This window comes from Agelaius tricolor, unplaced genomic scaffold (assembly GCF_023055355.1).
Source record: "Agelaius tricolor isolate 1412-34295 unplaced genomic scaffold, bAgeTri1.0.p SCAF_3, whole genome shotgun sequence".
In the NCBI taxonomy this organism is placed as follows: domain Eukaryota; kingdom Metazoa; phylum Chordata; class Aves; order Passeriformes; family Icteridae; genus Agelaius; species Agelaius tricolor.
The window spans coordinates 69,522,229-69,540,570 of NW_027269263.1; the positions used below are offsets into that span (position 1 = coordinate 69,522,229).

General features: G+C 50.8%; 1 protein-coding gene and 1 long non-coding RNA gene across 5 annotated transcripts in view; one reads left to right on the plus strand and one right to left on the minus strand.

The window, feature by feature from the left end:
• The first annotated feature begins 1,115 nt into the window (after positions 1 to 1,115).
• The window catches only part of UBE2H (ubiquitin conjugating enzyme E2 H), a 56,371-nt gene continuing 39,144 nt past the window's right edge, over positions 1,116 to 18,342 (plus strand). For 2 of the 4 annotated variants that reach the window (XM_071424239.1, XM_071424241.1), the window contains exon 1: positions 4,758 to 4,897. In XM_071424239.1, coding sequence (XP_071280340.1) covers positions 4,773 to 4,897 — 125 coding nt within the window. In that variant the 5' untranslated portion in view covers positions 4,758 to 4,772. Of the gene's footprint in view, positions 1,411 to 4,757; positions 4,898 to 18,342 lie in introns of those variants that run through there. The other 2 variants (XM_071424242.1, XM_071424240.1) reach the window with 2 other exon arrangements.
• Positions 2,019 to 5,868, minus strand: LOC139588625 (uncharacterized). Its single transcript, XR_011678759.1, has 2 exons — positions 4,656 to 5,868; positions 2,019 to 3,099 (listed from the first exon to the last, which is right to left on the minus strand). It is a non-coding gene; the product is annotated as an uncharacterized lncRNA (long non-coding RNA).

Sequence of the window (18,342 nt, forward strand, 5' to 3'; positions counted from 1 at the left end):
CCTGCCAAACTCGGGGCATGTTGGGGCATTAAATGGAGGAGCTTTATTTGGGATTCTTTGGCTGTGTCTCCTCCCCACAGGGGGAGGAAGCACCGGGGCAGATTTATGGGATGATGCCGGGGTCAGGAATGTGGGGTGGGGAGGTTCCACACCATCAGGAATCCCAGCAGTTCAGGAGACACCCATTGGTGCTGTCATCATCCGGCTGGGGAAACTGAGGCACAGGGAAATGCTCTGGTGATGTCCCAGCGGAAATCCGGAGTGATGACTCCTGCTGTGGGGCCTGGCCAGCTGCCACATTCCTGCCTGGATTGAATGGGATTGCCATGGGTAAACCCATATTCTGGGTGGGCAAACCCCAGATTCTGGATGGGCAAACTCCATATTCTGTACAGGCAAACCCCATATTCTGTACAGGCAAACCCCATATGCTATATGGGCAAACCCCATATTCTGTACAGGCAAACCCCATATTCTGGATGGGCAAACCCCATATTCTGGATGGGCAAACCTCATATTCTGGACGGGCAAACCCCATATGCTGTGTGGGCAAACCCCATATACTGGATGGCCAAACCAAACCCCATATTCTGTATGGGCAAACCCCATATTCTGTGGGGTGGTTCCCTGACCCCCTTGGGGAAAGGACAGGACAGGAAATAGAGGAATAAGGGGATGTCAGAATCCATTGGGGAACAAGGGAGATGCTGGGAACAGGGGGAGCCATGGGGAATTGTGGAAAAACATTGGAAGTGGGGGAGCCATGGGGAATTGCAAGGCCCTGACATAGGTCCACCCTGTATTTTATCAGGTGGCTCCCTGGCCATGGTGGGAACGGGCAAAATGGAAACGGGGGAATGAGAGGAGTGTCAGAATCCATGGGGAATACGGGGAGGACACGGGAAATACTGGGAGCCGTGGGGAATTCGGGAGACCTTGGAAAGGGAGGAACTGGAGCTTGCGGCCCCAGCGGGGCCTCGAACCCGCGGCCCATCCATCGTTCCACCCTCCCCGCTCAGAACTACAACTCCCGGCGTGCCTCGGGGCCGGCGGAGCGTTGAGGGCGCGGCCAATGGTAGCGCCGCGGGGCGGTGACGTCACCGCGGGTGACGTCAGGGGTCCAGAGAGAGGCTGGGGCAGAGGCGGCCGGAGCGGCTGAGGGAGCGCGAGCGGCGCGGGGGGGCCCTGTTGGCGACAGCGACGACAGCGGCGACAGCGGCGGCGACAGCGACAGCGGCGGGTCCCAGCGCCTCGCGGCCCGGCGTTACCCCGCTCCGCTCGGCGCCGGGCGGCCCCGGCCCGCGGCGGCGGCGGCGCTGACAGCCCGCCCGGAGCCCCGGGGGCGGCCGCGGCCACCATGTCGTCCCCCAGCCCGGGCAAGAGGCGGATGGACACCGACGTGGTCAAGCTGTATCCTTGTCGTGCCCCCCCCGGGCCCACGGGGGACGAGGATTGCCCTCCCCCCCAGGGCCGGGCCTGCAGAGGGGTGGGAGGGCGGGGGGCACCGGGGACCCCGCCGGGGTCGCCCCCCAAACCCCCCCCATTCGCACCCCCGCGGCCTCTGCCCGGAGCTGGGGGTCGGATCTGCCCTCCCCCCCCACCAGTGGAGGCCTAACCCCCCCTTCTGCCGTATTTTGGGGGGTTTCCCCCCCTGTGGCTTGAGAGGCGGCCCTGGGGGTGTCTCTGCAGACGCCCCTCGTGGTGCCCCCCCAATCTGGGCGCCCCGCACCCCCCCTTGCCTGCCCTGGGGCGGGCCAGGAGGGGGAGAGCAGTTCCAGCAGCCACAGCCCAAAGAAAGGCTTTTGTGGGGTTTATTATTATTATTTATTCCCCCATCTCACCCCGCAGTTCATGAAGCTTCTGGTGCCGGCTTAGGGATTTGATTTTTTTGGGGAGGACGGGGGGGGGTCCCCCGGGGTCTGGCTCAGCAGACCCAGGGGTGGGTGAAGGGCATCAGGGCCCGAGCCCGTCTCCCAAGAGGTTTATGTAACCCTCCAGGTTTGGTTAGGCTTTATTACTTTTTATTTTTCCCCTTCTTCCTACATAGATCTGTTTATATTTTTCCTCCTTGTTTTTATTCCTGGCCCTTTACGGGGCGGTGAATCCCTTTTTTCTCTCTGTCTGGAGAGTGGGTGGCGTTGAAAAATACCATTGGGAATTCGGTTCTGGGATTGTTTTATTAATAGTTTTTGTTTACAAGGTGGCGGTGCGAGCCGGGAAAGGGTAGCAATGACAAGAGTGGATGAAATGTTTCTCGGATCTGTCTCCTGAACGTGCCCGACCTCCCTCAGCAGGACTCAGGGCTGGTGACTCTGCCCTGCTGCTCTCAGGGGTCGAGAAACGGGTCTGATTTAGTTCCCAGAGAGAGATAAACAAACTTATCTGGATTTGGTGGTGTTTTTTTGGAAAGGGGGGGGGGGGGGGAGGGAGGAGCAGCAGCAGCGCTCCTGTTTGTGGCTTATCGAAGGAAACTTGTCTGACGTTCTCGCAGCGCCTTTCTCCCCACAAAGCTGCTCTCGGTGTATTTTTCGCCCTGTTTTGAAGCAAATAGGAAATGAGTCCTGATGGTGCTCGAATCGGAGCTATTTTTATCCGGGGGTTTAAAGTTACACACATGTCAGACTCCGCCAATTGCGATCGATGCTTAATCGCACCGGGAGGAGGGTCGGGAATTCCAGCTGTTCAGCGAGGGGGGAAAACCTTTCTTAGGGATACCCTGGAAAGAGGGGCCGAGGCCCGACCCGATCGGCTGCTGCTCTGTTTCCTTTTCCCCTCCCCCCCTCTTTTCCTTTTTTTCTTTTTTCTTTTTTTTTTCCCCTTTTTGTTCGGTTCCTTGCCGGCCTCTCCAGCGATCGCAGCATTTTGGAGGACAAAGAGCAGGTTTTTCCCTGCGAAGTGGCTTTGCTGTGTGTTTCTGGGAGCTGGGTAGGTAGAAAGCCCCGAATATCCGGGATTCCTCTCGGTGCCGGGCAGTTTCTGCCCTGCTCTTTCTGCCCCCTGACAAAAGGAACCCCAGTGGCTTTTCCAAAAGCAAAGCTCTCGTTGTCGGCTCTGCTTTTCCTTGTTTTCCGAGGGGTGAGGGTTAGAGCAGTCGGTCTCCTGCGGACAACAAACTTAGGAAGTTGGATGTGTCAGATGACTCCTCAGCACTCCTCCCTCCCTCCCTCGCTCGCTCCCTCCCTCCCTCCCCGGCCTTTTTTGTTTGTCTGCCTGGCTCGCCCGGGGTGAGCCGCTCGCTAGGCCCCGAGAGCTTCCCTGGGGAATCTCCCCCTCTGGAAGCTGCTCTGGAATCAGGCTCTGCTTTGGGACACGGCAGCCGGGAGGGTCTCGGTGCTGCCCAGGGGAGGGACTGAAGGAATGTGCTTGAGGGCATCTCCTCCTCCTGGGCCTTTCAGGGTTTTGTCGCTGTGGAGGGTTTTTGTTTGGGGTTTTTTTTACCCCCCTTTTTTGCTGCCATTTTCATTACAGTTTCCCTTTTCATCCCCTTCATCCAACGGAGAATAATAGTATGGATTTATGGCCTGCCAAGGGCTACCTTTCCCAGGAGGGAGGGGGCACGAGCAGGGTGAATAACACTCCTGCCTTCTCCTGCTCTGACAGGTTTAGGAGCCGAGCGAGGTCTTTTTATGGCTCCTATTTTCAATCCTACCACGTCCGTGTCCTTTTGTGGATGCCTCTTTGTGAGGAGGGGAGGGGAGAGGTGCCTGCTCTCTCTCGGAGGGGCTGCAGGAAGGGCAGAGCTCTGCGGGGATGTGTGCAGCCGATGTTTAATCATCTCCCGGGCCAGGATGTGCTCCAACTCCCCGGCACTCATTGTCTCCCTCCAGGCCGGGTTTGTGCTGCTGGGGCTGGGAAAAGAGAGCCACGATCCCTCCTCCCCTTTTTGGGGGGCTCCCGGCAGAGTTTCCTGGGTGACCTGTGACCCTTCAGAGCAGGCTTTTGTAGGAAGGCTCTGTGCTCCCCAAACACCTCAGCAGCAGCCTGGAAGTGTAGATTCTCCCACTGGGACGCCCTGGGCCTTCAGGCCAGGCCTCTCTGGGCAGCTCCCACCCTGGGGATGGCAGAACAGGGGCTCCCCTTTGTGGTTCCCCCCGGCTTTGGGGCGAGTGCCAGCCCCGGAGCTCTGTTTGCAGGGAAAAGGCCTCGAGCTCTCGCAACTCCGCGGATTGGCTGCTCTGTTACTACCCGGAAACCGGGCCCGGGGCGGAGCGAGGCTGCAGCTGATCCAGGGGTGCCCCTGCCGGGCTGTTTACACCCATGGGGGACCCAGCCCGGCACCCCCGTACCCCCGGAGCCCGGGGCCGTTTCCCGTTCCAGCCCCGGGGTTCATTGTTGCGCTGCGCCCGCAGCTTCCCCTTGGCCGCGAGTTTATTTAGTGCTGATTTATTTTCCTCCTTTTGTGGAGAAACGCTGCTGGCTGCCTCGTAGTCCCCAAGCTCTATTTTTAAGCGTCAGAGCTGGAAAAGGGAAGTGTCACCCTGTTTTGTGCCTGAAAGGAATTATAAATAGTGGGCAGCTTTGTTTGAGCCTCCCTGCGCTGCCCGCTTTGCAGAGCCGGGGCTCTGGGAGCGTGGCTCACGGAGCCTCGCGCTCCCTGCTAATTTTAGGCTCGTCCTGAGTCAAGGAGAATAAAGGTACAAAGCTCCTTAGTTTACCTGCAGAGCGTTTTGTAATCTCCACACTCCCCCGGCCGTGTTTGCTCCGTGGAGGCAAAGGGTAGGACGGAGTTTACATTTGGGATAAATTCCTTTTTCTGCTCATTATAGGCTTACATGGCACTTCTCATCCCACTTGAACACCTTCCAAGAGCGGCGTTGAGCAATCGCGGGGTCACGTGGCTCTGCTCTCTTTGGCCTGTCCCCAGGGAAGAGCCTGTGCACTGGAATGTCTTGTTTTGGTAGGGTTTGGTGGGGCTTTGTTGCTTTTTTTTTTGGGGGTTTTGTTTGGGGTTTTTTGTTTTGTTTTGTTTTAAAGGACTGATATTTCTGGAAACTTTGAATGTAAATTTTCGAATGTCACGCTACGCTTCTTTCTGCCCCACTTCTGGGGCTCTGTTTTAATGAGGTCTCCAGGGATGAGGGGAATCGTGTGGTGATGCTTCAAAATGCACAAAGACCTGGCAGCAGCCCCTTGCCAGAACTGGGAGAGCCCCCCCTTTTCCCAGAAATGCTGTCACAGGTGGTGCTTTATAAATCAAATCAGGTAAACGTGGCTTGGGAGGTGGTGCCTGTCTTTAGGAGAACTCATCATCCATAAATCTCTGCCTAAACCAAACCAACTGGAGGAAAATAAATAATCTTTGTTGCCTAAATGACAACTTCCAAGGGTATCATCTTGCTGCTTTTAGAGCAGAATTCAGAGCCTTTGCTGGTGGCTGGATGTTGTTTTTTTTCCCAAAAAATTGGCTGGAGCTGGAAGTTCCCTCTCCCTTTGTTGCTTTGTCAGTTGGACTGACAAAGGGCAGGATTTGGGAGCCGGGGCTCCTCGAGCAGGCCTGAAAGCCAAGTGCACCTGTTTAATCATGGAGTTCAAACTGGGAAATGTGGATTTGCTTAGGGCTGCTTGGAGCAGAGTGCCTGGTGGAGCCTGACATCCCAGCCCTGCTTAAAATAATGAAAAATAGGGGTAATTTTAATTATTTCCCCATCTCATTCCCCAGACTCAGAGCAGAGTTTTTGGAATACTGAGGAGGAGTCTGGCAGGATGATGCTTCCCAGATTCCCAGTTCTGAAGTGGCATTTGGGCACTAAATGCTGATTAAACAAATTCTAGAGGCCTTTTCTTTGCTGTAACAGTTTAAAAACCCCAAAAGTGAGCCCGGGATTCCAGGAAAACAAACATTGCCTGTCAGATGATCTCCTTGCTCTCCCCTGCACTGGGTCCAGGAGGCTGTGCCAGCTGCTTTTCCTGCCTTTCCTGGGGAAGCTGGGCTGGGATTTGCAGTAGGGGATTGGTTTTAGGTGTCACCAGGACTATTGGACCATCCTGGTGAGCTTTTGGAAACACTTCCCAGAGTGACTCCCACATACTCAGCATTTCTGGGCAGCAGGAGCTGATAATGGGAGCTGGGAGCTGAGCCCCCAGCCCTGCACACCCTGGCAGGTCCCAGGTTTTGGATGAAGCAGGAGATGCCCCTCAGTGAGGCCCTGCATTGTTTCATTTCCAGGGGAAAATTACATTTAATCTTCACAGGAGTGTTCTGTCCTGCTTCTGCTCATCGTCACGCACTGGCATTCAATGATGATTGGGTTTTTTTAATGTTTTGGGGGTTTTAAATCAATTTCTCCTTCAAACTCACCCTGAATTCCTGTCCTGCCCTGTTCCTGGAGGAGCAGACAGTCTGGGAGCTGAGGGGGTAAAATGAAAGTTTGGATGGACTTTTTCCTCTTTGCTTCCTTGGATTTTTTTCTTCCTCAACTAAAAGTCATGATAGACTTTTTCCCTCTTTGTTCCTTTGAGTTTTATTCCTAAACTGCAAATCTTGATTGACTTTTCCCTTCTTTGTTTTCTTCTTTTTCCCCCTAAATTTCAAGTCCTGATAGACTTTTCCCCTTTTTGTTTCCTTGGGTTTTTTTCCTAGATTGAAAGCCTTGATAGACTTTTTCCCTCTTAGTTTTCTTCTTTTTCACCCTAAATTTCAAGTTTTGATAAACTTTTCCCCCCCTCTTTGTTTTCCCCTAAATTTCAAGTCCTGATAGACTTTTCCCCTCTTTGTTTCCTTGGATTTTTTTTCTAGATTGAAAGCCTTGATAGACTTTGTCACTCTTTGTTTTCTTCTTTTTTTCCCCTGAATTTCAGCTCTTGATAGACTTTTCCCCTCTTTGTTTCCTTGGGTTTTATTCCTAAACTGCAAGTTCTGATGGACTTTTTTCCTTTTTGTTTTCCTCTTTTTCACCCTAAATTTCAAGTCTTGATAGAATTTCCCCCTCTTTGTTTTCTCCTAAATTTCAAGTCTTGATTGACTTTTCCCCCCTCTTTGTTTTCCCCTTAATTTCAAGTCTTGATAGACTTTTCCCCTCTTTGTTTCCTTGGATTTTTTTCCTAGATTGAAAGCCTTGATAGACTTTGTCACTCTTTGTTTTCTTCTTTTTTTCCCCTAAATTTCAACTCTTAATAGACTTTTCCCCTCTTTATTTCCTTGGGTTTTATTCCTAAATTGCAAGTCCTGATAGACTTTTTTCCTTTTTGTTTTCTTCTTTTTTCCCCCTAAATTTCAACTCTTGATAGACTTTTTCCCCTCTTTATTTTCCCCTAAATTTCAAGTCTTGATAGACTTTTCCCCTCTTTGTTTCCTTGGGTTTTATTCCTAAACTGAAAGTCTCAACAGACTTTCCCCCTCTTTATTTTCTTCTTTTTTTTCCCCTAAATTTCAAGTCTTGATAGACTTTTCCCCTCTTTGTTTCCTTGGATTTTTTTTTCTAGATTGAAAGCCTTGATAGACTTTGTCACTCTTTGTTTTCTTCTTTTTTTCCCCTAAATTTCAACTCTTGATAGACTTTTCCCCCTCTTTGTCTTCTTTTTTTTTTTCCTCTAAATTTCAAGGCTTCATAGAATTCCCCCCCTTGTTTTCCCCTGAATTTCAGCTCTTGATAGACTTTTCCCCTCTTTGTTTCCTTGGGTTTTATTCCTAAACTGCAAGTTCTGATGGACTTTTTTCCTTTTTGTTTTCTTCTTTTTCACCCTAAATTTCAAGTCTTGATAGAATTCCCCCTCTTTGTTTTCCCCTAAATTTCAAGTCTTGATAGACTTTTCCCCTCTTTGTTTCCTTGGGTTTTATTCCTAAACTGAAAGTCTCAACAGACTTTCCCCCTCTTTATTTTCTACTTTTTTCCCCCTAAATTTCAAGTCCTGATAGACTTTCCCTCCCTCTTTGTTTTCCCCTAAATGTCAAGTCTTGATAGACTTTCCCCCTCTTTGTCTCTTTATCCTAGGAAACATTTATTTATTATTTATTCTAGGTTTCATTGCTAGATTGAAAGCCTTGACAGGCTTTTCCCCTGTTGGTTTCCTGGTTTTTCCCCCTTCCATGAAGGCAGAGCAGCAGGAATGGGGCTGTTGGGGAGGGCAGGTGCCTCTGGAAGCCCCCAGAGCTGGGTGCAGCGTCACCAAATGTTCTCAGCACCTGTTGGTGCTCAGTACCCTCCTCTAACCGTGCTTGGATTGGGATAAGCACATCCCAGGCTGTTGGGAAGGGAGGGAGGAGAGAGCCCACAGTTCAAGTGACAGGCTCCCATATGGAGCAGATTCCCAGCCAAACTCCTCCTGCCTTCACTGTCTGCTTGACTCAGAGGTGATCCCACTCTGAGGCAGCAGTGCCTGAATTTTCCTGCTGTCCTGGGCTTTATTCTGGCAGCAAAAATGCTGAATAACATTTTTATTTTTCCAAATATGAGAGGTGAATTATAGATGTGGGTGTGAGTATCAGAGCTCAGCTCTTCTTTGTGTCTTCCTGTGTGCATTCAGTGCCTCCATGTCCCTGGGGGTTTTGTCCATGCATGTGTGGAGCCATGAGCACAGGGCCCTGCTCTTTGTGTCTCCTCAGCAGAACAGAGCCCTGGTGACTGAAGGATCACCCAACCTTGGCATCTCTGCTGTGCAGCCCCTGTGGGTCCCTCCCAGCAGGAGCCTCTGGTGAGGGTTGGGGTTTGGCTGCTCACAGTGACCCCAAGATGTGTCACACAGTCTCTTTTCCCAGCCTGGTGCTTGGAGAAGGAGTCAGGGCTCTTCATTTCTCGGTCTCAAGGTTGTTCATTGTTTCTTATCACTAAAATTCTTTCTCCTGTCCAGCCGAGGTTTGCTCAGCAGGTCAGACAGAGGCACTCTGCCTGCCCCTGGGGCTGTGTTATCTTTTATACTAAAAACTACCTGTGCAATATTCACCATAACTTCCCAGTACCTATCCCCTATGTTAGACAGTGAGTTTCTACCCTAAACCAATCCAAAAGTGCCACCATCACAGCAGGAGATGGAGGCCAGGAAGAAGAAGGAGAAAGGCTGGACACACCCAGATCCCTCCATCTTGCCTCCTGAACCCCCATACCAGAAACCCTAAAATCTACTTTTCCACCCCATGATATTATCACTATTTTCACTGTTATTCCACTGCACTGTCATGGCCTGCAGATCTCCATCTGAGGTTGGTGATTTGCTCCATGATCAGAACCACAGGGGCATCTTGGGCTCTGTGCCAGGGTCTCTGAGCCCCCTGGCAGGGTCTGGGCTGGTGCTCCAGGGATGTGCTGGGCTCCCACAGGTGAGCTCTGGGATGGGATGGATCCCCCAGCCCATCCCAGGGACATGGGCTCACTTGCTTTTGGTGCTGGGTCTCACTTCACTTTTCCCTGCTGCTTTTATTCCTTTTTTTCACCTCCCTGGGGTGCTCAGAGCTGGTTGTGCCTGGGTGAGGGTGCCCCTGGAGTGCTGTTAGTGCAGAGGAGGGCAGGATTCCCTGTCCCATCACCAAGGCTGTCTCTTCCCAGGATTTCCATCTGCTGTGCCCCCTCATCTGTGCTGGTGGTCACAGGGGTCTGAGGATGAGGGAAGAGACGAGGATCTGACTCCATGGTTCAGAAGGCTGAGTTATTATTTTATGGTATATATTATATTAAAACTATAGTAAAAGAATAGAAGAAAGGATTTCATCAGAAGGCTGGCTAAGAATAGAATAGGAAGGAATGATAACAAAGGCTTGTGGCTCAGACAGAGTCTGAACCAGGTGGGCTGTGATTGGCCATTAATTAGAAACAACCCCATGAGCCCAATCCCAGCTGCACCTGTTGCATCCCACAGCAGCAGATAACCATTGGTTACATTTTGTTCCTGTTGCATTCCACAGCAGCAGATAACCATTGGTTACATTTTGTTCTTGAGGCCTCTCAGCTTCTCAGGAGGAGAAATCCTCAGGAAGGGATTTTTCATGAAATGTGTCTGTGACACTCATCCCATCGCCTTTACAACCCCTCACCTCCAGCTGCTGCCTCCTCATCTTCACTCCCCATCTCTTCCCAGCTCCTCAGCCTCCCTAGAGATCTGCCTGAGGTTGAGGGTGGATTTAATCTCTTGGAAAACAGTGATTTGCTGCTTCTTGTGTATGCAGTAATGATAGGGTTGGTTCTGGATTCAGGACTTGGCCACTGTTTTATTTTGCAGTTTCCAAGAGCCATCCTCTAATCTTAAATCACTTCAGTGATTCCCTGGAGCAGATTGGTGCAGCCTTCCAGGAGAAGCCAAACCACTCCCAGATCACTTGGCACGAGGTGCTGCAGAGCAGTGGAGGGGGGATCACCTGTAAACGGAGCTGGTGCTCTGTGCAATGAATCCCTTTAAACTGGGACTTACAGAGCAGGGCTGGCATCCTGCATGATCCATGATCCATGTCCAGGAGGTGATGGAGACTCCCAGATATTCGTGACTCAGCCTCAGGAAGGGCTAGAGCCATTTTGGAGTGGTTTTGCTGAAGGTCAGATGCTGCTTTCCAGAAATTGCTGCATTTCCCTGTGCTTGCTTTCCTTGGAATCACTACAAGAAAACAGCAGAAAATGGTTTTTTGTTAAGGATTGTACAAATAGAGTGTCTGGGTGGACAATTCTGAGAGGTTTTGCAATCTCTGGCTTTAATTGTTTGGGGGTTCTTGGTGTTATTTCCTTAAAAATGTTTTGAATTTGTTGATGTTTTCTTGGGGAAAAGTCTACATTGATGACATTTGCTGCCTTTTAGAGGAGCTCACCCCGGAGGCTTTGTGTCATTCCCTGTGAGCGGTTAAAAGCTGACAGTTGATTATTAAATAAATTTTGCATTATTTGCCAAATTCCAGGGGGCTTTTACCTGGCTTTGAGCAGTGACAGGGGTGGAAATGAGAGCTGTGCAGGCCCTTGCTGCCTTCTCAGTGTCACAGCTGTGTCACAGCACAGTTTGTGGGCACTGCTGGGGCTGTGGGATGGCAGGGAAGGGCAGGGGTGAGGTGCTGCCCTGCATGATGAAGGAATGGCATTGGGAGAGGAGGAGCCAGGAATGGCCTGGGAAGGTGAGCTTGGGATGTTAGCACCAGGGACAGACACTGGCTGGCTGTAAAATACAGGAGTTTGGATAAAACAGATTTTAGGGTAGGATCAGCTCCAAGCATAACCCCCTGAAGAAGTAAAATCCAGTGTGTGATACTGAGCCTGAGTGTCCTGGATTAACCTCCACCGTGGTAGATTAATGGATGCAAAGTTGAAAAGATTGATAAATTATTAACTTAACCACGCTGGCAATTTTTTTTTCCCTTTTGTGGGCTGTGGTGCTTTGTTTTGCCTTGGTGCTGGCAGGTCCAGGCCTGCTCTGAGGCTGTGTCCGAGGAGACTCCCGAGTTCTGCAGCAGGAGAGCTGCACCAGAACACATCCCTGGCTTGCCTGAGCAGGGACTGAAAGTGATTTTGCTCTTAAAGGAGTTTCTGAATCAAAATGCAGTTTTAAAGCTGGGCTCTGAAGCTCTGGGATCATTGGCATGGCCACGGTTTAGGAGCCAAGGCTCCTCTTGGTTTTGGAAATGAAGCTGCTCCTTTAAGCCTTGCTCAGTGGAGTGTGAGTGCTGTGAAGCCAGGTCTCTTTTTAGCTTGCAAAGGGCCAGGTTTAGCTTGCAGATGCATTTGGGGAAGGGAATTTTTGCCTTTTTAAAACATAAAACTGGGAGGTCTGCACTGAGAGGAGCCTGGAGGAGCAGGACATGGAATCATGGGGTGTTTGTGTGGGAAGGAGCTCAAAGCTGATCAGTTCCCAGCCAAGCCATGGGCAGGGACCCTTCCCCAGCCCAGGGTGTCCCACACAGCCCATCCAGCCTGGCCTTGGGCACTCCCAGGGCTGGGAACCCCCATGTGCCTGGGCAGAGAGAACAGGGCATGGAATTGGTGAGAGATGCAGCCCAAACGTTGCCTTTGGTTCCTGGCTGCTCCCAAACTGATTTGTTCAGGCAAAACCCTTTTCTAATCCACCCTTTGTTTAAATTCTCCTTTTATTTCCCTGCTTTTTCTTCCTTTTTGGGAATGCTGGGAGGTTTTTCCCTGCTGCTAAATCAGGTGAAAGCTGCTCCATCAGGGGAAGCCACGGCTCCCTCACCCTCTCCTTTCTACTGAAACTGGGTTTGTTTTTCTTCTGTCTGATGCCATTAATTCAGACTCAGTGACCTTCCCCCTGAGATCCCCAAAGCCAGGAGGGCTGGCCCTGCTCTCACATGGCAGCCAGGCAGGTTTTAAAGCTCACAAAGCCCCGGCTGCTTTGGTGCTGAGCTCATCTTCTGTGGCAGGACGTGCCCATGGCTCAGCAGCACTGGGATCCCTTCCCAAGGCACCCACATCCATCCCCCTTGGCTGTGCTGCTGAGCTTTAGGAGCTCTCTAAACACAGAGCCAGGTTTGGGAACCAGCAGGGGCTTTGTTTGGGTAAGAACACAGTCAGGGGCTGATTTCTGCTGGTTTTGGGAATGGCCTTGCCTGGGAATCCTCAATTCCAGAGTCAAGGGGGCTGAAATAAAGGGACAATCCTTCCAGGAGTGCAGAGTTACCCTGGGAATGTCACATCTCTGCAGGGGCTTTGTTTGGATAAGAACACAGTCAGGGGCTGATTTTTGCTGGTTTTGGGAATGGCCTTGCCTGGGAATCCTCAATTCCAAATCTACAGGGCTGAAATAAAGGGCCAATCCTTCCAGGAGTGCAGAGTTATCTGGGAATGTCACACCTCTGCAGGGGCTTTGTTTGGATAAGGAGACAGTCAGGGACTGATTTTTGCTGGTTTTGGGAATCCTCAATTCCAAATCTACAGGGCTGAAATAAAGGGCCAATCCTTCCAGGAGTGCAGAGTTACCCTGGGAATGTCACATCTCTGAGGTGACTCAGCGTGGTTGCACTGATTTATTCCTTGCTGCTCCTGAAGCCACCTCCTACTTTTTGTTTCCCACTGTTTATATTTAATTTTTTTTTTTTTCTTTTGAGGCTGTGTCAGTGTTGAATTGAGGGAAGCAGTGGAAATAAGGAAGCTGAATGATCAGTGCTTTGTTTAACATCGTTGGTAATTTAATCCTCCTGGCCCAGGGCAGGAATCCTTGCCTGGATATTGGAGAAAGCTCAGATCCCAGCAGCAGAATGTGCATTGAGAAGGGGGCACTCGGGGCTGGTTGAAAAGCTGGGATGTCAGAAATCAGATGCCGGTAAGTGAGAGCCAGAGCCTGTGTTCCTTGAAAGGGAAGGTATGTGAGGAGGTGTGAACTCACCCTGTCCCACTGGAGCTGCTCCACGCTTTTTTCAGCTCCTGTGCCTCCTGGGAAGCCCCAGGGTCTGGGGCTTAAACACTTTTTGTCATGCTCACAGCTGCTGAGAAGGCTGCAGGTTACTCGGAATCCACTGGTTTTTTACTCCGTGGTTTCTGCCGTGGTTTGTTTGGTGTTGCCATGAAAAGGTAATTTTAATTCTCTTTTAAATGCTTGCCCAATTTGGAGCAAAAATTGCCCAGAAAATCACCACGTTCTGCAAACTGGGCAGGAGGCAGAACCAGTGTGGAGAAAACCCAAAACCAGCAGTGACAGGGTTGGGAAGTGCTTCAGACCCCCAGTTTGGCAGGACTGAAGAAATATTCCCACATAATTTTAGCAAATTCACTGTTCAACTGTGAGCCCTGCTTGAGTCACTGGTCACTGCTTGGAGTAAAATCGAGACTTGAGCCTTGCCAGATGAAACAAAAGATCCCCTAAAATGAGCTGGTGAGCAAGAATGTGCCCCTGATGGGTCCCTTTGGTCCCTGCCAGGGTCCCATTTTGCATTTCAAGGTTTGCCACAACTTTGCTCTTGCTCTGAGATCGGGAAATTTGCTGACCTGTATTTAAAGCATCTGCACATCCTGGTGCTAAACTCAAATTTACACATTTAGGGAATAGATTGTGGAGGACAGGGCTGTGTTTGGCTCTTCTGGTGTGTCCCAGAGGGTCAAATCCCCCTCAGCTGCATCCCAACAATCCCTGCAGCTCCCCAGGTGTGTTCCCAAACTGCCAGAGCTTTTTAAATGTCATTTCTCTGGAAAAAATCAGAAATTTTCCTCACTTCAGTGGCATTTATTGGAAAAGAGTGAGGGGTAAGCCAAGATTGACCTGTTCCACCTGTTTAAATGTAGCAAGAAATGGGGTTGTGGGCTTTGTGCAGGGATTCTGTGGTGGCAGAGTGCTGAGAGAGAGCCCTGGTGCCTCTTCTCAATGTGGCTTTGGGGCTTTTTTCCCATTAATTTTTATCTGGAGTTGGTTGGATAAGTGGGAATTGTGTGTGAGAAGAGTTTGTGTTATAGCACAGCAAACCTGCTCTAGGGAAGCTGTGGGAATCAGGTCATCTTTCAGGTCCTTTCCACCCCAAAATTCCATATGAACTGGCTGCTTTAGCCTGAACCAGCCTCTCTGTCTCGGGAGAGGCAAATTTTAGTCCTGTGCTGCTCAAAGTTGAGTTTGCTGAGGTTTGTTTCTTTTTGGGCTTCAAAGTTTTGCAGGGGCTTCCTGCTGAGTGTGGCTGTGCAGGATTCTGCAGGCTCAGGAGATGCATTAATGGGGCTTTTAAAGAGTTTTGAGATGCATTAATGGGGCTTTTAAAGAGTTTTGAGATGCATTAATGGGGTTTTTTTAAAGAGTTTTGAGATGCATTAATGGGGTTTTTAAAGAGTTTTGAGATGCATTAATGGGGTTTTTTTAAAGAGTTTTGAGATGCATTAATGGGGTTTTTTTAAAGAGTTTTGAGATGCATTAATGGGGTTTTTTAAAGAGTTTTGGAGGTTTTTTTCAGCTCAATAACCACCAAGTCCTTTAAATTGCCCTCTGTGGCTCTTGGTGGCTTCCAGAGTCACAGGTTTCTCTGGTGCCACCCCAAGTTCAGTGCCATTAAGGCATTTCAGGGTATTCTGTGTGTGAGTTTCTCTTGCCAGTTTGCTCCAGACTTGGAAAGCTCCAGAGGTGAAACCTGGGATGGGTGAACTCCATAATCCTCTGCAGATTTTGTTTTATTTCCAGGGGCAGCTGGGAATGTGCTGCTGGGCATCCCAGGAAAAGCTGGATGGGGCTGTGATGCTGAAAGCTTTGATATTCTTTTACAAGGTGCTTCAAACAGCAAAAAAAACCCTGAAAGGGGAATTTCCCCTAATCCTGTCAGGATATGGAATGGATCAGGAGCAGGAACCACTTGGCTCAAGCAGATCCTTGGGGTGCAGGTGTGAAGCATTGCCCACATTTGGCATGTTGGGTCTCCTGGAGCACCCAGCAGATCCTTGGGGTGCAGGTGTGAAGCATTGCCCACATTTGGCATGTTGGGTCTCCTGGAGCACCCAGCAGATCCTTGGGGTGCAGGTGTGAAGCATTGCCCACATTTCCCATTTGGGTCTCCTGGAGCACCCAGGAGGCAGCAGATCCTTGGGGTGCAGGGGTGAAGCATTGCCCACATTTGGTATTTTGGGTCTCCTGGAGCACCCAGCAGATCCTTGGGGTGCAGGTGTGAAGCATTGCCCACATTTCCATGTTGGGTCTCCTGGAGCACCCAGCAGATCCTTGGGGTGCAGCTGTGAAGCATTGCCCACATTTCCCATTTGGGTCTCCTGGAGCACCCAGGAGGCAGCAGATCCTTGGGCTGCAGGGGTGAAGCATTGCCCACATTTGGCATTTTGGGTCTCCAGGAGCCAGCAGATCCTTGGGGTGCAGGTGTGTAGCATTGCCCACATTTGGTATTTTGGGTCTCCTGGAGCACCCAGCAGATCCTTGGGGTGCAGGGGTGAAGCATTGCCCACATTTGGTATTTTGGGTCTCCTGGAGCACCCAGCAGATCCTTGGGGTGCAGGGGTGAAGCATTGCCCACATTTGGTATTTTGGGTCTCCTGGAGCACCCAGCAGATCCTTGGGGTGCAGGTGTGAAGCATTGCCCACATTTGGCATTTTGGGTCTCCTGAAGGCAGCAGATCCTTGGGGTGCAGGTGTGAAGCATTGCCCACATTTCCATGTTGGGTCTCCTGGAGGAGGCAGCAGATCCTTGGGGTGCAGGTGTGAAGCATTGCCCACATTTGGTATTTTGGGTCTCCTGGAGCACCCAGCAGATCCTTGGGGTGCAGGGGTGAAGCATTGCCCACATTTCCCATTTGGGTCCCCTGGAGCACCCAGGAGGCAGCAGGGCTTTGCCACGTGCCCATCCCTCTCTCAGGAAGTGGCTGGAGGAGCCACAGGCGTCACACAAACCCACATCAGCTGCTTTTTAGGTCATTACCAGACTGGGCTAAATTTAGCCCATGAGCCAGAAGAAGGAGGTTTTGGATCCCAGTTCCTGCCCCATCCCTGGTTCTGGGCTGTGCCTCTGCTGAAATCCCTGGGGTTTTAATCCCACTGGGCAGGGACAATCTGAGCTTGGCTTGGGAAGCTCCTGGAGGAGGAAGTGGAGGTGGAATTGCAGGGAGGAGTAACAGGACATGGAGATTCTGCATGGACCAGGGGTTGGGTCCCATCCAGGGCTGCCAGCGTGGCCAAGAGGAGAATCCTGGCCCATTTCTGTGTATGGAGCAGCTCCATATCCCAAAAAACTGTGCCTTGCTGAGCTCTGCTTGCTGCTGGAGATTTGTGTAGGTTTAGGGTGGGAAAGGGAGAAAACCACTTCTCTCATTACCCTGTACATTTATCTCAAGGAAGGAATGTTCCCACTTCTTTTTTTTTGTTTTGTTTTGTTTTTTTTCTTTCCTCCAAGCCCCACATCTCTGCTAACATTGTCACATGGCAGAGATGAGTAAAGGGGAGGAAAATCAGTCACTGTGGCAGCACAAGGGAAAATTGCTGGGAGCACTGTGCTGCTTCTGGAATTCCAAGCTGTCTTTATTTGAACTTCCTTGGTTGTTGCAGCATCCTGGTTCTGTGCAGCAGCAGCACGCTGCTTAATTGGGATTTTGTTATTTGTGCATTAGTAATATTGTCCTCCAAATGGCTTCAAGTGTGTCAAGGCTGCTTCATTCTGATTTCTTGGAGCAGGCTGTGGTAAATGTGTGCCTTTGAAAGGCTGCCTGCCTCTGCCGGGGGTCACCTGGAATTCAGAGCATCTGGCAGAGGTCGGCTCCAGGCTTTTTGTTCTGTGCTGGGGAAAGCTCGGGGGGTTTTTATCAGCTCCTCTCTGAAGGAGGAGACACTTCAAACTTGTGACAAAATCCCACTTTTCAGGCAGCTGCACCTGCTAACGACTGAACTGTTAATTAGTTTTTAGTGCAGTTGCAGTGGCGCCGCTTTGTCTCTCCTATAATGGTGCTTCAAAGAGAGGATGTCAAGGAATCTTCAGTTTCAGCTGAATTTAACTAATTATGAGAAAGCTCTGCCTTCAGAGACCCAAACACAGCCTAAAAGCTGGGAATGGCAGTGTGCTGAGAGTGTGGGGTGTATTCCAGGCCTGAACCCAAAGCTCAGCTTCCATTTTAAACTGCCTGCTGGTATTTTTATTTTTTCTTCCTGATCCACACGACAAACCCCAGGTGCTGTTATTCCTGTGGGGAAAGCTCCAGGTGAGTTTTCCTTCCTGCAGCTCTGTGAAATAGAAGGACATAGAAGCAGGGATGGCTGAGTGGTGACCCTCCCCTGGGCTCTGACTTGGGAGGGCTGGGATAATGGAGCCTGAGCAGCTGTGCTGGAGCAGGGTCTGGATCAGCAGTGAGGATGAGCTGCTCCTGATCCCAGCAGATGCAAACTCTCCCCTGTGTCCTGCTTTCCCTCTCCAGGTGGGTTTGTGCTTCTGGGGGGGGAATTCACTTCCCAGAGCTTCCAGCAGTGACAGCACCTTCCAGACTCTCCCAGGGGAACATCCCAGTCCTTCTCAGCCCTCCCCTCCCCATCCTGGAGGTTGTTTTGGAGGAATCTTGGCCACAGTGACCAGGACTTTGTGTTCTGTGCTCCACCAACACCCTCTGCTGCTGCTGCTGTTACAAAAAAATTCCCTTTGTCCTTTCCTCTGGTTGTGCTGGTGTCACCTGTGCCAAAGTGGCTTTAATGAACCCTTCCAGTGCTTTAAGGGAGGTTATAAAAGGAGGGAGAGGGATTTGGAATGGCCTGGAGGGACAGGATGAGGGGGAATGCCATAAACTGAGAGAGGGGAGTTGCAGGTCAGGTATTGAGAGGGAATTCCCAGAGCAGCTGCATCCCAGGCCAGGCTGGATGGGGTTTGAAGCAGCCTGGGATGGTGGAAGGTGTCCCTGCCATGGCAGGGGGTGGATGTTGGGTGATTTTTAAAATCCCTTCCCACCCAAACCATTCCATGATTTTAATCCCTGCCTTGCTATCATCAGAGGCTTCCCATAATCAGAGGAATCCCCAGTGCTTGAACACAGCCTG